General features: G+C 33.8%; 1 protein-coding gene across 2 annotated transcripts; it reads right to left on the bottom strand.

Annotated features, from left to right (window-relative positions):
• Positions 1-443: 443 nt before the first annotated feature.
• Positions 444-26,200, bottom strand: LOC128993233 (uridine-cytidine kinase). Of its 2 annotated transcripts, none has more exons than XM_054417001.1 (7): positions 25,954-26,199; positions 18,589-18,748; positions 13,209-13,305; positions 11,294-11,439; positions 9,217-9,314; positions 8,326-8,374; positions 444-947 (listed from the first exon to the last, which is right to left on the bottom strand). In XM_054417001.1, the coding sequence occupies exons 1-7, from the start codon at positions 26,047-26,049 to the stop codon at positions 841-843; spliced, it is 753 nt and encodes a 250-aa protein (XP_054272976.1). In that variant the 5' UTR covers positions 26,050-26,199; the 3' UTR covers positions 444-840. The 2 variants fall into 2 exon arrangements, with proteins under 2 accessions (XP_054272976.1, XP_054272975.1); XM_054417000.1 differs by lacking the exon at positions 444-947 and adding an exon at positions 2,909-4,547 and having other exon boundaries at positions 25,954-26,200.

The following is a 26,200-nucleotide window of genomic DNA, read 5'->3' as shown; positions in this document are numbered from 1 at the left end:
GATCAAAATTCCTATAGCTCGATATGGTTATAAAGAAACGTTAAGCAAGCTGGTACAGTGGTTGAGGGAATTCAATCCCCGAGGTCACGGGATCAAATCCTGCCAAATAACCAATGGATTTGAACTAGGTGATAATGCTGCAATCCTCTAGGTCTAGTCTGAATTAATGTGAAAACAATCCTGGGGTAGAGCCTGGTGTCTAATTAAAAAGAAAGACTAATTATTTATATGCTTTGTAGTCAATGTAGGAAAAATATAATGTAACGTGAGTGCCTTTGCTGCACATGAGAGAAATGGCTACGGAAAAAGCCGCAGTTGCACAAATAAGTGTAGTTGTTATTTCCTTATGTTAAAGGACGGTGAACACAATAAATTACTATAAACAAAACAATAAGTTAAAATATAAACAATTTTATTCAAAACATAACTGAATTAATGTCACATTGTCAACAAGATAAAATACTGCTTTACAGAACATAACAAGTAACATTAAAAAACATTTGCAAATAATTTACATACTTAACTATGTAATGGCAAGAGTTGTCAATTAAGTTAAAATTACTAAAAACTTAGTAGTAACATACAATAAGTTAAAAGTCCGCATTTAACTCACTTAAATAACTAACTAGGACTAGATCGATTAAGTTAAAACACTTTCAGTAGTTTAAAGGCAAATAAGAAGATAAATATCAAATACTTATTGCGTTTGATTGTGTGTACCGCTACACTTCATGTGCTAAAATTACTTTACTTTAATACTGTGAAAACTGACTTATGTACATAAAGTTGTAGGTAATGTAAACGGTAACTAGATAGTTGTTCAGTAGTCCGTTCAACTGACTAGTGGAGACGGTAGCCGTGGACTGGTGAAGGTGGTTCAGATCTGTTTGGTCTGATTCGATGATTCAACAAGTCGCGTATGTGCTGCACGATCAAGTCAATGGCCACTGTAAAAACACATCACTTCATTAGAAGGTTCTTGCCGATATCAACATTTTCTCGCTACTTAATATTTGAAGGACTGGTTTACTGTAAAAAAAAATAAAAAAAAACACAAATCCTGGTTTGCTTATAAAAAGTATTTTGAAACATCAGTTTTACCTGATGTCTCGTTCAGAAAAAAACAGTCTGTTATTGCCTTATAAATTTGGTTGTATTTGGTCATCAATTTTTTAATACCCTACTGTTTATAACACATAATTTGCAGTTTCATTGCTCCAGTTGAAATTAGGTCTTAAAAACTGTATTGAATGTTATAATTGGAGCATTTAAAAATGTAATTACCCATGAGAGACACTTTAATTAATATAATTTCATTTGGAGCCAAACAAAACAAGTCCACACTCATAACCAGATGCCTAAGAAGATTAAGTCTGTTGCTTGATTCACAAACTTCTAAATTTCATCTTTGACATGTGATTAATGGTTTGTCTACAAGGTTTGATAATGGAGCAGTGAAGATCCAAAAGTAGTCCTCTGTGAAGAATAGTGGATTGAAAACGACAAGTTCTTTAAACAATTTTATAAAAAAAATTAACAAAACAAAATTTAATCTTAATTTTATCTGACAAGATCAATCCAGACATCTGGTCAACGATCACCAGTTGGTAATGGTAATGTAAAAGATAAATCTACAAGTTTTTCATGTTGCAATTCTTTTAATCAAGATTTGATCCACTCATTGCATTGAGTAAATGCATACGCTACAAGATCAAATGTGAGAGAACTAGCTGCTATATCCATGTGAATACAGTAGACTCCCTCTTATCCGGATACCTTTTAACCGGACTACATGACAGGGCGGAAATGACATCTTTTTAACCGGACAATTTTTATCAGCATATTGGTTTAACCAGACTAGATCGGCAGGAAGTGGGCAGTACTGAAACGTCTGTTCTCGTGGGAAAGATTTGAGACCAGTGATCACGTGTCTTAATACAATGCTCTCTTAAATTTAAGTCAAATATCACAGTAAACAGTCCGTTTTAACAAATTTTTGGGGACGTCGGTTTAACTGGAAAACCTGTTATCCGGACTGGGCTTAGTCCCGATAAGAGGGAGTCTACTGTATGGGGAAACGTCAGTGTTGACACAATACAATTGCAATATATCAAACTGAACATTTTGATTACTTTAAGTCATTTCAAAACCTCTAGATACCATAACTTAACTAGAGTAACTAATCAAATCAAACTTCCTTAATGTTATAATGTATTGTGTTTCTTTATATGAAGTTGAAAATTTAAACTACAACCGTCTATAGATGATGAAATAGAAAAATTTTATTAATATAAATTTTGAGTTTGTGTAAGGTGATAAGTCTACTTTCACTATGTAGTCAATGTTAAAACCGATTGTTTCTATAGCCTATTTAGTTATTTTGATGTGATATTCCTATATTTTGATTTGGTTCATGGCAATGACCACAAATTTTACCTTATCACTTCAGTAATAAAATAAAGAATGGATTATATAGCTGCAATTGGCATGTAGCCTGTTATTTAATATCTGTCAACAATTTACAACCTGTTGTTAAACATTTACAGAGTTTGAGCTCATATGTGTCCATGACCTATGCCATTTTGTAAATTCATTCTAACAAACAATGTTACCTACAATAAATTATAGGCTGCCTAATAGTGAAATGCATACTAAAGGCTCAAGGTAAGTAAACACTGAATTGGAAGTATTATGATTACCAAGATGTAGGTCTAAAAACAGTTTAACTATTAATTAAGTTAAATTGTGATTTCTGGTGACATAGTTAACAGAGCCTGCAAAATTGACATATTGCCAAGGTAAATTAGGTTTACTAATTCATGCAGTATATTCAGACAATGTATATGTACAGTAAAGTATAAAATAGAATGATCACTTTCCAACACGGGTAAATAAAAAAAACAAGGACTACACAACGTACAAACTTTATTTCAAAATTTACCATGTGAGCACATTAATGACAGTGAATTGTTACATTAAAGACTCAAATGCCCCGTTGAGGAATGTCATTGAATAGAACAGGTTAACAGTTACACAACATTCTAACACATGAAGAGATACAATTCCTCACACATTCATCAAACGTCTACATCATCTTTAATGCTGACGTAATAGATTTGTGCTGTTAATAATAACCAAGCACTAAATTTTAACATAAGAAAATAACAATACAGTATAAACTTATACACCGGTATAGTAGTAAGTAAAATATAACAGTGTCTACTGGTTCTTCTAAGTAATATCTTATGACTTTTCGATTACCTATTGCTATAAAGAATTATCTGCAATAAGCCTATTTTATCTGTCACAGGGAATATTTCTTTAATTTCAGAAAGCATTGTTTTGACCACTAAGTAAATAAGGGCCTTATGAAAATGTGTTTCAATTTATTTATTTGGATCTGACAAGTCTGAGACTTAAAATCCATTTGAATTTTAATCAGTGACTTCTATGCCCCCAAAATTAAAATCAGTGACATTCCAATGAGTTTCATGACCTGTAGACAGCCTGATAAACTATCAGCAAAATAATTGATTGCTAGAAACTTTTTTCTAAATAAATACAAGTCAAACAGTAAAAAACATTAATGATTTAAGTATTTTGTCAATGTAAATATGTGATGCAACATATTAGCAAAAATTATACAATAACAAATTTGCACAAAAACATATTAGAAAATATATAAAACAAACATGTATAGCCTAATAATTGTAGTAGACTTAAAAGCAAAACCAGGATAACAAGTAAATTTACTGGATAAATACAATTTTATCTAAAAAAGAAAGAGACAGATAGGTTTTTGGTATTCTAGACTAGTTAAGTAGCTCAATTTACTGTCTACGAGAAAAAAATATAAGAAAGTGTAGTTTCCTTCTTTATCTCAATACCATTGCGGATTGATAATACTAATTGTGAGATGTGGAGGAAACAAACTTATAGTACTTATAAAGAAGCAAACCCTGTAATTCAGTAACTACTAAATAACTAAGTTATTCAGTCGAGTTTTAGAATAATTGACATTTTTATGAGCTAACTAGTAATATAGGTAGTGCTGTCAACAACTTTTACATGTATATATAATAATCTCTTCAAAATCTCATAGCTTCTCAGTTTAATACATCATGAATATATTACCCTCTAAATGTTCAATATTTCTGAAATGCATAGCTAGAATACTTTCTATCTTTTATGATTAAATACAAAAATTCCCTTGAAATTCACTAAAATTTAAATTGATAAAAGTCTTTGTTTGAAGTCCAAAAATCAAAGATCCTAAAATCTTTCCGTCTAAAGAAATAAAATTTCTATAAATCGTAAGACGATTGAACAAATACTAAACGAGATAATACCAGCTATTTGCCGCAACGTACTTATGAACATTTACGTCTACTACACCTGTCTCTTTCTACCTAACATAACCTAGACGGCGGACGGAGACTAGCGGCTCAGGGTGTCAGAGCCTGAACTGGCTCGTCGTCCAATGACCTTGTGTTGGCTTGAACCGTGCAGTATGTCCCAGATGTGTTGAACGATCAAGCCTATAGCAACTGCAACCCAAACCAACACAAAGTCATTAAATCTTATTCAATGTTGCTTTAATTATCTGCGGCTATAATTTAAAGCGTAGAGATTTTTGGTTGTAGTGGAACACTATGGTAAACACAACTTTGGTGAATTACTCAAAAGTAGTCCAGATTTGATTCACATGGCGAAAATTACCTTTAGCGTAGAATTGTGTGGGTATTTTTTTTCTACGATGTTTATAACGTTTGTCGTTCTCAAAAGGTAGTACAAGAGTGCCAGCAATTAACTGTAATATAGTTGTGTACATTATATTACAGTATTATCATCCTGACTACCTCAACACATATGGAAGCAATTAGGTATTGTGTAATAAGCAAGAAGTGATGCACAAAAAGTGCTAGGTTATTTGAACCAATATTGCAAGCTCTAGAGAATACATCGTATCTCCCTTATTTTTCAGTAAATTTGAAGGATAAAAAAAAAATGTTACACGAGTACTATTATTAAATGATAATGTTATTGTTAATTGTATTTAGGTTTTTTGTTGTGGGACACCCACACTAAGATGGGTTAAATATTTTTAATTCTTTATTTAAGTCTAAACCTTCAAAACTGAGATTAAAGTTTTTTTTCAATTTTGTCGTACACTAAATAATCTGAACTTAAAGCATCAAATAACTTCTAGCAATCCTTAAACAACACTGTTTACTCTAGTCACTGGGTTTCTTTATGATGAAGTATCACTGATTTTCCACATAACATTTTAATTTTATAGCCATCTAACTTAAACCTCACTGTCAAAGTCTTCTTAATCAACTACCTTAGATAATACTAATGTACCCCGAAATAACCTTAAAGATACACTAAACATGTAAAAATAACAAAAATTGATCTAAATTAGTGAAGTCTGTTAACGAAGTAAACCACAACATTCTTTTTGTTAGGCTTCCTTAACCACAACATTCTTTTTGTTAGGCTTCCATGGTTGATTCCAATAGTGGTAAATCGTGGTCTTCGGGTGACAACCGCATAGATGAAGAAGACAATGATGTAGTTGCTGACAATGTAACCATTAAGGAAGGAAATCTTGAATCTATCGTATAGTTAGTAACATGGAAAGAATAAAATGCAGTGTAATTCCAATTGGTGACACAGTTACCTTGCTATGGATTTGATAAATGAAGGTTTCACACCAATATTTTTTTCGGCAACATCGGGAACCTTTTCCAACTGTTGCCTTGAACCGAAAATGTTCCGAACCCACAACTCCTAATTTTAATTATTTTAGTGAACAGTAAAACTTAACAAATTTGAATATAATGTATGGCTTTTAAATTATAGACACCGCTTATAAATACTAACCAAACTTATTTGCTTACTAAACTAAAACTACAATGGATTAGTTTAAAAATTAACTAACAATTAAGTAGGTTATTAGGATTTTTAGTGAGGATAGCAGGCTATTTATGTTTAGTCAAATTCCACAACAAATACTAGGCATATAACAAAAATAGTCAGATCCTGCCTCCTCAATGTAACAAGTCACTACTGAGAATATGGAAATTATCTCTAAACAATGGTTTAACACCTTTCATCCAACCCACTCCAATACCCAAGCTAATAAGCAAGCTTACATACATATTTACTTTATTACTATACAAAATCAATTGAAACTGTGATATATATATATATATACACAATGTGACCATATTGGATACACAGTGTTGCAATAACTTCCTAGCCACCATTAGGCCTGAAGTTTTGGTATAAAGTGTTAAGTTTTGTGTTTCCAGTTTGGACTCTTTCCCATTCAGATAAGCTTGCTATCCTCACTAAAATCCTAATAACCTAGGACCTTGTGCTCTAAGTTACACCCTTAACCTAAGTAAATAAAATATACAGAATTTAGTTATTTCTTAAAGAGGGACATATACTTGTACAATATTACATGTTATTACAAATGATAAATGTAAGGTTAACTATGAACTTCAAAACAAAACACAATAATAGCACTGAATACCATTAAGAAGCTAAATGCTTATAGAGGATAGTCAGAATCAAATTTTGCTGCCGAAATGAGCTTTACCCGGCCGCCATTAGGATCGCTCGCACAGCAGCTGTCACGGGTACTATCCAGAAATAAAATATTTCCAGACTGAAATTTTTACCAAGCCATTGCGCTTCTTTAAGGTTTTATATTCATTGATAATAGATCAAAAGTTACGTTCGAGTCAATAACAAAGGTCACTATTTCTCTATCTAAAAAAAAATAAATTAATTACAATATTACTGAAACAATGCTATAAAAAAGTAACAAACTTTAACAATTCATTCATTAATATCAACTTATTAAATAAATCAATTTACAAACATATTTACACTTACCATTCAATGTGTGTAGTGCCAAGTGCCACAAGATGAATTTTCTTCTTGGAATGTAATTTAGAGTTGGTTAACAGAAAGGCGTTTGGTAGACCGAAACGGAATGGATCTTCAGAATACCTTTATCTAACTTATCCAATAACTTCATTTGAAAACAAAAACATTGGAAATAGAAAACAAGACATAAGTGGATTTTCCTCTTTTTTTTTAAACCCAAATTTCAAAAATATTAGGTTCATGACAACGCTTTTTACATTGATCTAAACTTAGTAGTGTACAGATGCACTAATATTTTATTAATTGTTTATTTATTAATTGTTGTTCTGTTGTGTTTTATTACTTGGAATATGGCATGTTTTTAAGTCCAAATCAAACAAAACCCTTTACCTGGAGACATGTTTAAAACCTTGCGGTAAACCTACTTTACCTTTATCACAAAGAGCAATGCCTCTAAATTACCTCTTTACAGTTTTTAACAGTTTATCACAAGCTGATAGCACATCCTAATAAAAAAAAACATTACAAATGATGAAAAAGATTTATTTATCTTAATTGCCATAACAAATGAACTAGGCCTAGTAATGGTTGTAGCTTAAGATGTTTTGTTAAGGAAATAAGATGTTTTTCTTCTAGTGCACTAGCCTGAAACTGTTAGTACAATACAAGGTAGACCTTAAAATTAGGCCGATAAGGCTTTCTTCTACAGAGTCTTAACTTATGATAAAGACGTATTAATAGGCCTTCTCTACTTTAATACTTTACATTGAAATGGCGACCATACAAATGTAGGTATTTTAAGCTAAGTATGAATGGAGATGAGTGTTGGATGATTGGTGCGATCTTGTAGTCTTGTTAGTGACTAAGGCCGACATGTTCCTTAGACACAGCTGTTAATTAATAGCCCATACAGTAAATATGTAGGTAACTAAGGGACCTAAATTTTATAGTGGAATCCGAACCACTTTTTTGCCTTGTGTAATTAACAAATTAGTCTAATTATCAGGATAGTACTGCAGATGGTTGTAGTACTCACTAGTGCAGACGTTAATCCACACCAGGGAGTATTGCATCGACAGTGCATGCCTATAAATATCCACAATTCGCGACCTCATAGTAGCTGGATTACAGGACGACGCCATCATCCCAGTGTAAAACTAACCAACTATGATCAGAAGATTTTTCAGTGTAAACTCAAGCCAAAAAACTACTCCCTTGGAAAAAATGGATACAGCAGCTAGTATTCTAATTATACTAACATTGTATTCTAATGAAACAATTAAATTACCTAATTAAATATAGATTTTTATATGTTATCAAATACCTTAAATGAACACCACTACAACCAAAAATTCTACTTTGTATTACAAACACTATACTAGCCTGACTCCAAGTAGACACGGAATTAAAAGTTTTATTTACCTGTATTGTCAGCACCTCTTGGAATAATCACATCTGCAAACTTTTTGGTCTGAAAAAAAAAATCTGATAAAATACAACAATCAAATAAAAATATACAATTTACATTTCAATCAAACTTGAGATAATGTTAAACCCTTGAAAGACAAAGAGGCGTAAGTACATCTTAATATTCTATCTACTTACGCCCATTTGTGTTGTAAGCGACCATTTTTAAGAAATTTAGAGCATTAACTTTGCCGACCAGTGTTCTATTTGAAGGTAACGGTGAGGTGAGGCTTTTTCTAGTGCATCTTTTGAGCCCATTTAGCACATCCCTTGTACCTAGGAATGTATTTTTTGACTTCCTCATATAATGAATCAGTTGGCCTTTATTGTTTCATATGATGAATAAAGATCTACAATTAGGGGCTTTCTTACAGACTGCAAGAAAGATTTCCTTATTAATTTCATTATTCTATTTGGAATTAATAAGACTTTAAATGGTCTTTATTTCTTGAACAAATAGAAATAAATAGGCTTGTATTACATAGGAGCTATCATCTTCAAAGTGAACAGACATCAGTGAGTTAATACAAATTTTTTTAAACTGCCTAATAGAAACAAAACTTTCTAAGCAAATCAAACTTTGTATCTATTGTCGGGACCACATAAGTTTGCAGTTGAGGGAGGAGCCTATTTACCATATGGTTTTGAATGAACCAATAAGAACCGTGCGGTGTTGCCAAATCTAATAATACCAGCTGATTTGAAAATATTGCTTTGTATCTTTAATAAGTGTTGTCAATGGGAGATGTGGCAACGTCGCACTAGACTTGTCTTGTGATTGGCTGCCACCAACTGCAAACTTACGTGGTCCCGACAATAATTAATTTATTTATTATGTATACTTACAGGAAGACAAAAATCCTCGAAGGCAGGCTTTACAAAATCCATGTAGTGAGTAAGGACATGATCAAGGTCTCGTCCTCGTTCTTTGATGTCTCGTGGCACTGAAAACAGGCAAATAGTTAAACTTAAAAATAAATTGTTTGTGGTACTTTGGTTCACATATCATAACGTAATCTTTCCTTCCTATATATTTTAATGTTTCACATAAAACAGGACTAAGTTGGAGAATATATATTTTCTTTAAATTAAAATTATTTTTCACCACACTACAATGTTTTTGGTCATTTTACAAATGTTAATTAGAGGCTGAAAGTTACGTATTGCTGTCCAGGGCTGAAATGCCAGCTGTCGTCGTCATATGGGGTCGGAGCAGGTTTTTACGCCCCTAGGGCCGAAAATCAGCTGTTTATTTACTTAAAACATTAAATTATTAAACACACAAGCAGTATCCATGCATTGCAACAGACTTGTTTTTATGTCACCGCTGCCTAGCAATTATTTATTATTATTTTAGCTAATTCCTCATATTTCTTCACATAACTTTAAAGTTGTATGTAGTTGTTTGATGTTGGTACGCATTTATTGTATATAGATATGATTTTCTCAATTTTTGTATGGTGTGGTGGTGAAAAATGGTGTTTGGACCAAGGGCCGAAAGGGTTTAGCAGTTCTCAGTCGTTTTCAGTTCTCGACTTTGTCTCGAACTTAACAAATGATCTATAGCCAGCAAAACACAATTTTTGGGCCTAGGTAAGAAATATACTATTTTATGTTCAACTAATCTTATGTTAAGCCAAGCTTTTTTTCTGGTTGGATTCTACCATTTTGGGGTGTAATATTGCATTTTCTTCACCCCCTTTTCACTGAGACTTGAGTGGGATTGGTCTGGTGATTCAACATCCCTTGGTTCTAGACTCTTCTAAATCGTCATTTTGCAACACCTCGATCGAGGGGGAGTAGATGTTGGTGGCAGGGTTGGAATTTAAGTGGCTGTACGCAGAGTGTAGTCATCACATTCCTGCTGGGCTACTACAGGGACCATTCCTCCCTAGGGTAGGCCTAGGCATCTGACTGACCTAGAGGGTCCTCATTGATCGTTTTTAGCGACCACAGACTTTTCCAAGTTTCCCCTCATTGTGTGTTCTTTACAACTGTTATTGTTCTTCTATAAACTTGTTTGATGAAGGTTTTTCTAATTTTAAAACACTTAAATTCTTAATGTGACATTTTTTTGTCTTTCTCTCTGCAGTTTTGAAAATTCTTTCACTACGTTTAACCATCTATGGTTTAACTTTGAATTCTTCAGCCTCTCAGCACTAACCTCAATTATTGGTCTTATTGATTGAAATGATTCTTCCATTAAAGGAGCTTGTTACCTTAAAATGTTGTTCTCTTACACCCTGCATATCATGCTCATTTGTGTTACTATCTCGTTGTTTTTCTTAAAAATGTATTTAAAAACTGTTAGGCCTAATTATTCTTGTTTTTGTTGTTGTTGAAAAAATTGTTTTGTTATCTTGTAATGTTTGATTGTCTTTTAACCCTTTGAGTGCCAACGTCCGGGGAACCGGACGTTTTTAAAACGAGCCAAAAGTGCCAACGTCCGGCCGACCGGACGTTTTTAGAACGAGCCAAAAGTGCCAACGTCCGGCTGACCGGACGTTTCGTAATGATCGAACAGCTGTCATAACAACCGAATAAATACTCGGATTCTTTTAACCCATATATTAACATTGAGTCGAAAGTTGCTAGATGCGATACATCGATTTTCGTTGGTCGAAATATCGAAAATTCGATTTTTACGAAATTTTAACCTAAAATTCGCCAGATCGCGCTCGGCATTTTTAGCGCGACCTTCGGGAAAAATCATCGGCATTTTTTGAGCGTTACTTTTATTTCTCGCCTGGCACTCTAAGGGTTAACTCTTATGTACAAACTTTAGTTGTTGTTTCAAGCCATTGCATCTTCTGCCATAAGACTGCTACTGACGTATGCTTTATGGTAATTGGAGTTATGCATTTAAAATATATAAATAAGTTGATCCTTTTTAGAACTAGCAAGTAAAAAAGAAAATGTTTACCTCTTCTCGCCAGCCTTGTGTCTGAGTCGGTGTCTACAAATAGTTTCATGTGGAAGAGATTTCTTATTTCCGGAAAGTAAAACACAAGGATTCCTTCAAACAGCACCACATCGGCCGGATACACAGTTGTTGTTTGGTCGGGAACACTGAAAACAACCAATCTCTAATTAGATGTCACAACACTTTGAAACATCCTGTTTGAATATTTTCCATCATAAAAATAAGGCTAGTTTGTTTCCTAGTAGCCTATCATATATATATTTTTTTAAGTAATATATTTTTGGGAAGGAAATATTTATTCATAAATAATTCTCTTTCTCACATTTACACTTAGGCTATTTTAGATTTGAAAAATGTAATCAACCTTAAAGTTAGAATACAATGGAAACTCCATGTACAATATCGAAACTTAAATTTATTTAATTATAATACAAAATTGATAGTAAAAGAAAATAAGGGGTTCACAATAAAGTTTACAATGAGTGGGGAATGAATTTAATAATGAAAGCTTTAGGCTAAGCCTATTACAATAGTTCTAAAGGTTCAGGTGTTATAATTTATTACACGAATCTTTATCTCAGGTGGGGTGATCGAGCGGCATTTGAATTTAATCTTGTGATTTTATATAGCCTAATTAAAATTTTGTTTGAAATATAAAATAGGTTCAAATTATAGATCGGTTGAATTAATTAAAGTTCTGAATATTTAGCTTCTATTAGTTTCTTGACTTTGAATTTGAGTACAAATGTCCAAAGGTTAGGCCTAAAAATGTTTTAATGGCTTCCAAAGGGGAAATGTCTGGAGTGATCTCACCAAATTGATGTCTTCTTCGCAGCAAAATTTCTTGATGTTGTAACTTAATTATTAATGTTTGTAATAAGGACGGTTCTTTTTCAATCGAATTTCACTAATTTAGGTTCAAATATAGACACTTTTTTATAAATTTTGATATTAAAATAGGTAGTATCCAATTTACATCTTCATACTAGCTCAGCTCCATTGGAAGTCATGAAGGTCTGATGCATTGTTGCACTCACATATGTCAATGCTGACTTAATCACATAGAATTGTAGGCCACTGTTCACGTCATATACTATAACAATTTTAATTTGCTATAGAGCAAAATTTTAATTTTGAAAAGTTATTTAAATAAAATTATATTGAACTTGAAGCAATTTTGTTACAAAAATTATAGGCTATTATATATTTACATGAAATTAGGTTATTTGAAAATTTATATATTATATTGTATTAAATTGATTACCTTTTGGTCTGTTTGGTCATATATTATACAAGGTTTGATAAATTGACATATTGATACAAAGAAAACATATGGTGAAAGTTAAATTATCTATGAAAAATATAAGTGGAAATATTGAATTGTTACAAAAAGTATTTTTTCCCAAAAAACCTATCCAGAAAAATTGGATCTAATCCAGTTTTAATCGGCAAATGGTAGCCTATGCTAACAGAATATGGAACATTATTGGAAAAATGAAAGAAACCCTATAGATTTAACCATTAACTAAATACTTTGTACTGTGGCATTAAGTAACATCTTTTTTAAGGTATGTATTGTATATTTAAATCTTATCTTGACAAAGACCTATTTATGATCAGACAAATTATGATTGTAAAAAGCTCAAAATGCAATCCAACTCGTCATCAAAACAGGTCAAAGATCTTCACAAATATTGAAAATTGGCTTTTAAATCCATTACAATAGGCTATATTTATGGCATGTGATTACTCACACACATGCAGTTTGATTTAAAGGAGGTAGGCTATTAAAACATTCATGCAAAACAGAACTGAAAAATGATTAAATGCAGGCCTGAATAAAATATTGTATAATGATAATTGAGGTAGAGTAAAAAAGAAAAATTATAAAATTTTCAAGCTGTCATAAACTTACATAGAATTTGTGCGGTAATCATAAACGGGAATTTCCACCTTCTTGCCAGCAAGGACATCTTGCAGAGTTTGGAAGATCTGTTCGTCATTAAACGCATCTGGAAACAACATTTAATAAACTCAAGTTAAAAGCATTGGTTTTAGCGGCCAGATGTAATCAAAACGCACTGTCAGAGATGTTACCCTTTGACCGTCCTGTGTGCCACTAAGGCACGTCCATGTCACTGGCCCGGCCATGACGGAATTAGTACATAAGAATTATGCTAATATTTAGTACCTATTTCGTACTATTTAGTACCAACAAACAAAAAATTAGTACCCCACTCAGTACCGGATAACTAATTAATTTAGGATTCCGGGCCAGTGACATGCTGGCCCGGCCATTTTCGAATTTGATCCTAATATGTATACCATCATTTAGTACCTATTTCGTACTATTTTGTACCTCCAATAATATAATTTGTACCTCAAAGACAACCAAGCTACGGGCCCGTTAACTGTACAGGTCAATGACCCCTCAGCCCGGCCATATCGGAACCTATGGTTATTAGCTATACTACTATTTAGTACTTATTTCGTACTATTTTGTACCTCCATTAATATCATTTGTACTTCAAAGATAACCAAGCTACGGGCCCGTTAACTGTACAGGTCAATGACCCCTCAGCCCGGCCATATCGGAACCTATGGTTATAAACTATACTACTATTTAGTACTTATTTCGTACTATTTTGTACCTCCATTAATATAATTTGTACTTCAAATATAACCAAGCTACGGGCCCGTTAACTGTACAGGTCAATGACCCCTCAGCCTGGCCATATCGGAACCTGTAGTTATACTTTTTTGTACCTTTCGAGGTAAAAAAATTACCTCAAAGATAAACAAGCTAATTATGTTACATATTGTATGTGTAATCATGTTATTGTTAGTGGTTAATTACCCCTCATCCCGGCCATGTCACAGTTTCTAGTTATAAGGTTTGCTATTATTTAGTACTCAATAATTAACAAGTGATGCAGTTATTTGGTGGTTATCTCCAACTATTTAGTTCTTCATATTAAACAATATGTACTACTCATACAACCCAAGTAATCAATGTGTCAAGGTTTAGGCTATTTTGGTGCGAGGGTACTGTGGTGATTTTTTTTATATCATTCAACATTAAGTTCACAACTTTGTTAATTTTTTCTTTCTTTTTTCTTAATTAATTTATGTTTTAAAACTTAACGAGCTGTTGGCCCGTCCTACGTACGGGAATTTAGTAGTCAACTAAAACTGAAGTAATATCAATATTTGTAGAATGTAGAATGTTAGCGTCGGCTGCTACTTTTTACAATTTTAAACTTATCTTCTAAAAAACTGAAACCCTAAACTAAAATTATGGCTTCAACATTCCCTAGTTTTCAAAATTATCTGTCTTTCAACACAAAAAACTTGAAAATCCGTCAAGTGGTTGATTCAGAATCGTGAAATAAAAAAACCCTGTCACGTTTTAATATTTATGATGATCAGCAAAAGTTGTAAACATTTGTACTATGTAGCAAATATAATTGCATAAATCATTCATTAATTTATTCATTCATTCATGTAACTGCTGTTTTGCTGCTAGCTTTGTGATTGTGAGTGTGACTAGAGTGAGCCGTAAGAGGGAAGGCCGGGAACGGTGGTCGTGGGAAAGGAGGTGAGGAGCGATAATTCCCTCCCTCCCTTTTCAAGGTCAGCCGCCCGACCTTGCTTACTACCAGTGTTACCACCTCCTCCTCCTACTCCGAGCAAAATATCCCTAAATCCATTATTATATTTTTGCCTGGAAATCTCAAGATGTCGTAAAATGTCCCAAATATGTCCCAAGACTTACACTTGTGGCAATAAAGCTCCAAACACGAGTTTTTAGAATCAATTGTACAAGTTTTTGGTTATTGATGATGAATGTCAATGCCAAGCAAACCAATTCGCACACTATTTACACTTTTCTTAACTGTATTCAAAAAAGGTTAAAAAGGTTAATATGTTGGTATAGTTGTTATGCTCGGTTATTCTTTCATTCTTCACCAAAATAGGTACTACAATAATAATTAAGTTCAATTCCAATATGTACTGGTGGGTTTGTTTATAAAACAGCTACATATATTTATTTATTTAGGGGTCATAATTTATGAAGTTTTCAGTGAAATAAATTAAATATAAAGTCAAATAAAAATCCCTAGAAATGATTTTGTCCCTAAAACGGTCCTTGCGTTTTAAAAAGTCCCTGGATTCGGGACAAATCCCTATGAGTGGCAACACTGCGCAATGGCACAGCCGAATGGCGAATGCTCGCGTCCATCCTTTTGCACGTGAGTGCCATGAGATATCCATCTTGTGTTGCGATCTGTGTGTAACTCTCGTCATGGAGTGAATCAATGGAATCAATTGCCTTGTCTTAAGTCGATAGTTTTTGGTGAGTGCTGTTGTAGTGAGTGCTTTTGGGTTTTTTTAGTGTCATAAAAAATGAAGCGTGGTAGGCCTAGAAAAGTAACTGCCGAGGAGGTGTGCGCAATTATTTCGCGTTACAAAACGAGTGTTGTTATTGCGGGGAGGGTTGTGGCACCGTCGAATCCTGTTTTTACCGAATTATCCAGTGTTTTAAGTGGTCAGATGACACCAAAGGCAATTTATCTTTTCATAAAAAATAATAAAACTGCTCAGCTGAAGCACAAGGAGTGGGGACTGCATGTTAACGAGGAAGAAGTTCAACAGATGATGGGATCGGATATAAGCTCAGACCTGTCATCAGTAGAAGGTAAGAAATTATATTATTACCTGTACCAGCTGCTTTTTCATTTTCATGTTGGCAGCCTCTGAATCGTTTTTTTCAATAAGTGAATGAATGGTTTAATTACCTTTACTGTCAAAGCGATCCTTGTAGTCTTAGTAGGCTGCAGTTTCGATAACCTTTTCATGGTATCTTCTTCAGGCTAGGGACATCATCTTCGTTCGTTTTCACGAACACGTCATTTTGAATAAAAACCATTGAACACACGGACACGAACACGAAACATTTAAACGACACATTAAACATAAACTGTACAAATACTGGGACGGCATGAGTGTGTGGTGGTCCGCATGCGGACGGCTGGTCTAGACTCGGACTGTGTTATATAAAGTAGGTATTTTATTGTGTCTTATATAATTCAAAATATTCGTTGTTTTAGACGAAACCATGTGAACTACCACCTACCGTAGTAGTTCAAGAAGTTGAATATATATTAAGAGGATTCTTGGGGTTCTGCGGAAGAACAACATCTTTTACAAGTGTTGGACATTACGTGGCATACGCTAGAAGATCTAACGACACATGGGAACTCTACGATGACACCAAGGACTCGAAGAGTTTTGTCTCTCCTAGTAAACAAGTGCCGTGTCAAGTTTTAGTTTACTCAATTTAAATTATCACAGCTAAAGAATCTTTGTTCGATTGACATCAAATGTACAGAAAGGCGTTATGCATACAGTACTGACAATAACTCAAAGTAATAATAGTAACATTTTCAATATGTAAACTTATGAAAGTGTAGTGTGCCATACAAAACTCGTTTTGACTTTAATAAAATGTTTCACTTGATACTTAAAATGACTTATATTAAAAGTTCATTCAGAATTGTTTTGGGACAAAATGTAAATATAGACAACATAAGATTGTTATTAATACACTATTTTCATGATTCGTAATCCTAATTCCCTAACTCCATAAAAGGTCAACTTTAATTTGAGAATATACACAGAAAATGAAAGATAATTTTTTTAGGCTGCACTTAAAAAACAGGCTGTTGACGTCCCACACTCATTCGAATCACCATATCGATCGATATATCGATTATTTCATTCGATTTATCAAGTTTGGTTGGATAGGTTAACGTAACCAAATAAAGTAATCGATATACAGTATCGAATAATCTATAGCCTATATCGATGTGTTCATTCGAATGAGTGTAGGACGAAAACAAGTGAAGCCAAATTTTAAAATATTAGACTTTTCCTGTTAGTCTAGTTTAAAATTGTTTGTTAGTTTGATCAATTTTAATAGCCGGTGTTAAATAAAAGCATTCCTCATAACTACAGGTTGAGACATGGTCGGGCTGTACTGAGGGGACATTGGCCTGTACAGTGTGCGTGCCAATAGCTTCGTTATCTTTGAGGTAAAATTTATTTTAATGGTGGTACGAAATAGGTACTAAATAGTAGCATAGCTTATAACCACAGGTTACGACATGGCCGGGCTGAGGGGTCACTGACCTGTACAGTTAACGGGCCCATAGCTTGGTTATCTTTGAAGTACAAATTATATTAATGGAGGTACAAAATAGTACGAAATAAGTACTAAATAGTAGTATAGTTTATAACCATAGGTTCCGATATGGCCGGGCTGAGGGGTCATTGACCTGTACAGTTAACGGGCCCGTAGCTTGGTTGTCTTTGAGGTACAAATTATATTAATGGAGGTACAAAATAGTACGAAATAAGTACTAAAAAGTAGTATAGCTAATAACCATAGGATCCGATATGGCCGGGCTGAGGGGTCATTGACCTGTACAGTTAACGGGCCCGTAGCTTGGTTGTCTTTGAGGTACAAATTATATTAATGGAGGTACAAAATAGTACGAAATAAGTACTAAATAGTAGTATAGCTAATAACCATAGGTTCCGATATGGCCGGGCTGAGGGGTCATTGACCTGTACAGTTAACGGGCCCGTAGCTTGGTTATCTTTGAAGTACAAATGATATTAATGGAGGTACAAAATAGTACGAAATAAGTACTAAATAGTAGTATAGTTTATAACCATAGGTTCCGATATGGCCGGGCTGAGGGGTCATTGACCTGTACAGTTAACGGGCCCGTAGCTTGGTTGTCTTTGAGGTACAAATTATATTATTGGAGGTACAAAATAGTACGAAATAGGTACTAAATGATGGTATACATATTAGGATCAAATTCGAAAATGGCCGGGCCAGCATGTCACTGGCCCGGAATCCTAAATTAATTAGTTATCCGGTACTGAGTGGGGTACTAATTTTTTGTTTGTTGGTACTAAATAGTACGAAATAGGTACTAAATATTAGCATAATTCTTATGTACTAATTCCGTCATGGCCGGGCCAGTGACATGGACGTCACTAAGGCACTGCCTCAGCCCAGCTAGGAAGAATGCCACTTCACAAGAACAAAGCAATTAATTACATCAGACATGACACCACAGGAAAAATTATGGATTGTGTGTGACATAGGCTACCGATAAAATAAAACCATTTCAATTAAACAAGATTCTCAAAGTTAGTGAATACAAACGTTTAAAAAATGATAGGGCAAAACAAAAATAAAACAGACGAGATGTACAAACCTGGGTGGTCAAAGTTGAACTGTCCTTTAGCAGCTTTGGCCTTGTCTGTCGGGGACAGCTCTCGGTAGAAGCTGTCCTGACTGATAGTCACAACTTGTCGCTCAGCATGATCCATGTCAACTTGGCCTAGCTTCTCCATGATCCTCTTGCATACAGTAGACTGAAATAAAACCCATAAACTGTCACTTGCCTACTTTATGAATTATTGTTTCTAGAATGTTGGAGAAGGAAGGAAGATGCAAGAAGCAGATACCTATGGAGGCAGTGTGTTGGGGAGGCCAAGTACCATCTAGGGTACTAGTGGCCACAGCAGTAAGTAAGTAAGAATGTTTTATACTAAAATTAATTTTTCTAATATCAAACATACATACTAATGCAAGTATTAGGTTGATTCTTAAAACAAAAAGGGAGTTGAGATTCATAAAAATTCATTCATTAAGTCAGAATTGGGTTAGAAAGGCCAAGTCGGTTGTAATTAATTGTCTATAATTTTATGTTCCTTGTTGCTGATCTTAATATGCTATTGCTATCTCAATGGTTGATTATTTAAGTATTAAGTTACGTTAAATAATTTCTTGATCAGCATTTTACGTGTTATTAAATTTACGGAAAGTAAATAAAAGAAACGTCTTATAACACTTAAACATATATTTACGCTTATACTGTTACTCACAAGACGGCAAATATACAAAAAAGATGGTAAGTGGTGATCGATTTCAATTGGACACTCCAATCATCATCAGACCCAATAGGTGAATGACAAGAATCTTGATTGGCGCCCCTACTTATATCCTATTGGCTACCGGAAGCACCAGCCAATACATTTTTATAAGTACAACTGGAGTCAAAATTTACTTGTTCATTAATCAGCTTTATCTGTTTTAATTTTTCCTTATAAATATACAATTCTTCCCAAGGATTCATTACATATCCTTTCTTACAATTCTTCAAAATACATAGATTATCCTCCATTTTTCCTATTGAGTGTCCATTTTGTAACAGGTGTTGTGCGACATTTGATCTTTCCGGTTTGTTGTTCCTTCATGCAGATATGTGGTTTTTGAAGCGGTTGACGAAGTTCACAGTCTGTCCAATGTAGAAGTTGTCACAATCGTTACAATTGATTTTATAGATGCCTGAAGCGTTGAATTTGTTACAATCTTCTATTTTTGGATGCAGTATTTTACTCATGGTGTTCTGAGTCCTGAAGGCTATTGAAACTCTGTATTTCTTGAATCTATTAGCAGTCCTTTGTGTTGTAGTCCCTGAGTAGCTAAATGTGACATATCTGGTATTTTCCTCTTTTATCTCTTCTAATGTTGTTCTGCTGTGTAGTTTATTCTGGCTATTGATTTTTCTCCTCCTCTTTTTTGCAATGTCCTCTATTGTCTTGGTTCGAAATCCATTAACTTGTGCGATCTTCTTAGTGGTGTCCAGTTTTATCTTCCTATTGGCTTGGCTAAGTGGGATCTTATGCTCGGTACAGCATGGATCTAAATCCTGCAGTCTTTTGGATTGTCGGATGGATAGACTTGCTGTTGATTGTAGTGTCCGTTTGCGTAGGTTTCCTGTAGATGTCAAACTCGATCTTGTTGTCTTTTCTCTCTAATGTGAGGTCCAGGAAGTTGATCTTTTGGTTTTCTTCAAACTCGTTGGTAAAGGTGAGGTTCGGATGGTGGCTGTTAAGTGTCTGCACCTTCGTTTCGTGCTCTTGCTCCTGGGATTGTCTGAAGATAACAAGAATGTCGTCTACATATCTAACATACAGTTTTACATCATATGATTCTTTCTTAATTTCTTTAGCATTTCTTTTTCCTGATGCTTTAAAAATATTTCTTACAAAATTGCCGAAAGTGGACTTCCCACAGCTAAACCATCTGTTTGTTCATAAAATCTATTGTTAAAGCTAAAATAATTTTGTTTCAAAACATTTACAAGCAATTTTACAATCTGATTGACATATTCATTGTCTAAACGGACCTCACATTAGAGAGAAAACCAACAAAATTGGGTTTTGTATTTTGGCTATCTTTGCAAAAATTACAAAATGAATAAAACTGGTACCTATCTACTATTGCTTTCAAACTGTTCAAAACACTCACACATGCAGAGTCAGATTTCACAATAATAGAATGCAGAGTGGACAAATATTTGCTGAGCTATGTACTAGTACACTATAGGCTACTCTGTTTGTTTTGGGATAGTTAGTTTTATTCTCTTATTTATTGTTAAACTTGTAGTATGTTATAAGTTGCTATAGAATTCTACAACTAAATACCCCCGCCGCAGCCATCCTGCAGACTTATCGAATTTCCATTTGCCTGATTGGATTTACAATAAAATGTCTCCTTAAAAATATCACATTTATTCCCTATTTAAACAGAATTATAGTTTAACGAGTACTTAGGTTTGCTGCAACAGGGAGGTAAAAAAAGTTTTTTTTATGTTAAATGTTAAAAGTACTGTAGTTTAGTAAAAAATAATGTATTTTCCAAATTTGATCAAAATATGTTCATAAACAAGCATACTACAACAGTTGACTTATTCTCCATAAGAATAACATGGGAATTTTAAAATTACAATTTTTTTTAATTTTCTCCGTAACAATTAGGCGCATAATAACACTTTAATATACTAAGTTATTTGTTTTTTTAAGATCTACAAAATGGTTTAGAAAGAAATTGTGAAATTTAATTGTGTTTTTAGGGTCAAAAATGGGGAAACCCTATTTTTACCCCATTAAACCCCCATAAACCCCTGTTCCCATAGTCCGATCATGCTGGTTCGCGAACTCATTCAAGTTTATCCCGCCTTACACCTTCAACCCAAATTTTATCAAAATCGGACAAAAGTTACTCAAGTTATCGTGCGGATGGACACACATATATATATACATATATAAAAATTTGAACGAATGGTGTTTTTGGCCTCTGGGGGACATCAAAATGAAAAAGTAAATCGGTCCCGGGCCTAGGTCTTACCATGAGACCTACGGTAATAGCTACTTCCCTATAGGGAAATTCGCTAAAAGTCTAAAAATAGTTCACAGATGTTTGTAATTAATTATCTATACAAATATTACAAAATGAATCAAACTGGTACCTATCTACTATTGCTTTCAAACTGTTCAAAACACTAACACATGCAGTGTCAGATTTTACAATAATAGAATGCAGAGTGGACAAATATTTGCTGAGCTATGTACTAGTACACTATACCCTGTTTGTTTTGGGATAGTTGGTTTTATTCTCTTATTTATGTTATAAGTTGCTATAGCATTCTACAACTAATAAAAAGTCTAAAAATAGTTCACAGATGTTTGTAATTAATTATTTATGCAAAAATTAGAAAATGAATCAAACTGGTATCTTCTATTGCTTTCAAACACTCACACATGCAGAGTCAGATTTCACAATAGAATGCAGAGTGGACAAATATTTGCTGAGCTATGTACTAGTACACTAAACCCTGTTTGTTTTGGGATAGTTAGGCAGGTTATTTCTTAAAGTATAGAATTATGCCCATGTATAAACTGCATTCTTTGGGAATACCGACAACATCTAGTACTGTAGCCGAGTTACGAGATGGTCCCTGGAATCTGGCCTAGCAATTTTTTTAAGGCGTTATCACAGAAAACATACTACTATAACCCAGAATGCCAACCGCATGGTAAAAAGCGTTAAGTACTTTAAGAGAGCTTTGCCTGTCAATTTGGAGGCAGCACCACCAGCTTTGCTATGCACTCAGCATAATACAATGCAAGCATTTTTGAAATCGTTTCTCCGTTTAACCAACTATTCCAAAAGATAAAAAAAACAATATGGTGCAACACAAATAAACGACCCGATTACCTATAACCTATACTTCAACTTATCTAATCTAACCTTACTTCAAAGGACAATGGAGCCACAAATTCTCATAAACCTGCCTTCCCCACATGCCTTTTCTGCTGTACAACCAATTTATGTAACCATACAGCACGTCTGATTAGGTTAGGTTAGTTTAGAATAGTTTCATTTTATTTTAATGTGATTCAAAATCACCCTAAAATTTACAATATTAAATCAATGGTCAGCTGGTAACCCAAACCATTCTAGGAGCCCAAGAGTAAGTAGTCACCAGTCTGTATCACTCCGCTCCTCGTTCCTCGGCAAGCAATGTGCTCTGCGACTTGATAAAATAGTTCCGTATATTTTCTTAATTTGCAGAGGTTTCCACGCCTTAAAAAATTTTTTTAAAGGTATTTTCTTGCTTATTAAGATCGTAGGAATAATTTAAACGTTTAAAAGAAAAGTCCTGAAAGTTCAGATTTACCGCTGATAGGTAGCTAGCCTAATTAAAAAATCGCATAAAGTTTACTACTGTAATCAAATCGATAGTTTTAATCAGGGACCTTATTTAGGACCTAGACCCCAGCTTAAACGTTCTAAACTATTCTAGGACATCAATAATACTACAACTTTATTAAATAATTTTTTGGCGCCAAGACCTCCTTTTATTATTAATTAAATATATAGGCTAAACAATAATCCCAATTCACTAGGGGGCCGGTAGGAATTCGGGGTTTTGGGTGGGGGAGATAAAATGTGGTTAATCATGGGGAGAAAAGAGCAATTTGACGGGTAAAAGGGTAATTTATAGGTAGGTAATTATCCAGCAAGAATGGGAAATTAATATGTATAAATAGGTACTTTCCTTTGCCGCCGACGACGACAAGCAGAGCCGGCAGAGACAGGAAGACCATCAGAATTGTATTGTACCATATGATATAAATAAAAACAATAACAAAGTAAAAATAAAGTTGTTTGTTTATTTTATCCTAAATATTTAGTAAAAAAATGGCTTTAAAAATATTTAAACAGGTCAATAAAAAGTGGTGTAACATCTATCACCTGTGTGAATAGCCTATCCTTAAGTTACCTCTAAAAACCTGAAGTTAAGTTTTCAGTCTTCTTTTGTTTGAATATTGATAGTTTTATTTATTCAAGTACGGTACATTAAAAACATACACCGATCTTAACTGAATTTTTACATTCAAAACATCAATAAAACATATAAGCAGATCATAACCTATTTCCATGTTTGTTTACATTGAAAATAAAAATATTTTAGAAACGATATATGGAACCGAACCTATATCGATATTTCTGCAGACATATGTTACGAATACATAGAGAAAACAAACTCCTCAAGAAGTATGGAATTAATAATTAAATACACATATGGAATTAACCAACACAAGTTATTTATTTTCTCAACAAGTGAGTGTTCATAAGATCTACATGTTGAAATCTTAACTGCAGTATACATTGCTATTGAAAACAGGATTTTACAAGAAATACAGAGGGAATTCAGGTTAAAGTGAGGGAATTCTAGGGGTAATTGAGGTACGGTGACCTGTCACTGCAACTGCATTGCTATGGATTTGTGGTAAAACAGATCAACAGATGATGTAACTGTGCAGTTTTCTGATTGGCTGATGGTTTCTTTTGTGCAGTAAATGTGATTGGCTGGTGGTTTCTTTGTTACCGGTAGTTGTTTGTTTGGAACTGTCTCCATGACTCCGTGTTGTTAAGTAGTTCAAAGTGAAGTAGTCACAAAAGATGTGATTTCAAATTTGCTCAAATTTGTGATTAATTTTCATTCTGATTGTGTCGGAAAATCACGTTCGTACATTATGTAGAAAACGGGGTGATTCCTGGTGAAATACCGTGATAGGCTTATGCCGTGATAGGACTTATGTATTTGTTGACAAAGTGATTTTAATTTTTGTTGTAGGCTAATTGCTGGTTGGCTATCGGCCGGCAAACCAAAGACATGGTGCTCTCCGTGCGTGCCGGTTTTGGTTATCTTTGAGTGAGACAACAGGAAATTATATGTTGAGTGCATAATTCCTTGTGAATTTTTCACATCGATGTAGTGAATCCAACATTCTCAAAGTGTGGAATTGTGTAAAATTGGTGTATATTAAGGTTTTGGAGGAACTGTTGTTAGGGTCGGTTTTATTATATTAGGTACAGTCAATATTTGGGACTGGAATTGCTTTCCCCCCCAATTATTATCCTCCAAAACTTCATTTTATACACTTTTTACACAATTTCACACTTCAGAAAGTGTTTTTAAGCTGGGGTCCGGGTCCTAAGGTATTAGCATAGGTAGCCCAGTTAACCCTCCAGCTGGCATGCGCCCGATATTGGGTGCATTTACAACATAACGGGAATCACCGATTTTTGCACGAAAATGAAAAAAATTTCACTTAATATAGTATTTATTCGGTTCAGAAATGAATAATCTGTCAATTGATGTGCATTTCAACTATTTATACGCCTTTGGGAAAACTTAAAACTCTATGAAAATAAAACATCAGCTGACGACATTGTCATGGTGACGCAATTGCTTATTACCAGCGTCTGTTGTTGTTTATTTCGCGTTGTGTTTGGTTAGATTTGGTGTTTCTTCGTTAGGCCTATAAGTTTTATTTTTTATTGAAATGTGAGTTGATTTCACTTCAAGATGAATGATTGTAACTACTGTGACCGATCTAGTGAGTTCCAATTCTAAGTAGCGGGGAGACATGCAATTCAAGTACTAGGCCTAGTGTAGGTTGTACACCGAATATGTATAACTTAAGTAAAAACTGTTATATGTTTTTTTTTTTTTTTTTTTTTTTTTGTTAGCCTACATTAAACAAGGTAGGCTACATGTATTAACTTATAACTTAGGCCTAACTTATATCATTCTTCTCCTCATAGAATCCTGCACAATTGGTATATTTTGAAAAATTATTTTGAGTTCATTGATTTGTGTTAGGCCTATATTACGGAATTATATATGCATACAAATAAAAAAAGTTTCTGTTTAGGCCTAGTAAATAGGCCTGTATACAAAAAAATTTTTTTTGTTGATTCAAATTTCATAAGTTATCTAAAATGTATAGGCTATAATATTAATCCTTGTTTTTTGATGAAAAAATGATATAATATACAATATGTTTTCTGGGTTATTTATATATTGTTTTATGTGTCCTAAAAAATGGTTGTGTGGCACCTAAAAAACCCTTGCTACTATAGAGTAAAATGACTGCCAGCTCTAGGGTTAAGAAACTGTACCCCCTATCCCAATTGTACCCCCTTATGTTGATTCCAAACATTAAATCCTAAAAAGTTCTTTTAGAATCCTGACTATGATAGGCATAGGACTAGGCCTAGGCCTATGCCCTCTGGCTCAACTAACTTAGGCTACAATGATTTGTACAATTTTTATTTTTTATGATACAAAATATGCAATTACAGCATCAACCACGTCAGAGAAGAATACCTAGGTAAAAGTTTAGACTTAGACTAAGGCCTAACTACTATTACTTACTTTTCCACTAGCAGTCCCACCAGCAACGCCAATTAGAAATGGTATCTTTGCTTCAACATGGTTGGTTTTTGAATACAGTCGAGCAGCCGCGGACATTGTAAATGTGATATTATTTGTTGCGAACTAATAATAAAAGGAAACTTAAGAAATAAGTTAATTTATATATTAAAATCAAAATCAAGCTAGCCTAACATGGCAAAATGGTAATGTTGTAAAAATGCTAATGGAGAACAACAGACGACAATAT

This window comes from Macrosteles quadrilineatus, unplaced genomic scaffold, assembly GCF_028750875.1.
Source record: "Macrosteles quadrilineatus isolate MER2022 unplaced genomic scaffold, UCM_ALF_1.0 Scaffold_4__1_contigs__length_99947679, whole genome shotgun sequence".
Classification (NCBI taxonomy): Eukaryota; Metazoa; Arthropoda; class Insecta; order Hemiptera; family Cicadellidae; genus Macrosteles; species Macrosteles quadrilineatus.
The sequence above is the reverse complement of the archived record's forward strand: the minus strand, read 5'-3'. Positions and strand labels throughout refer to the sequence as shown.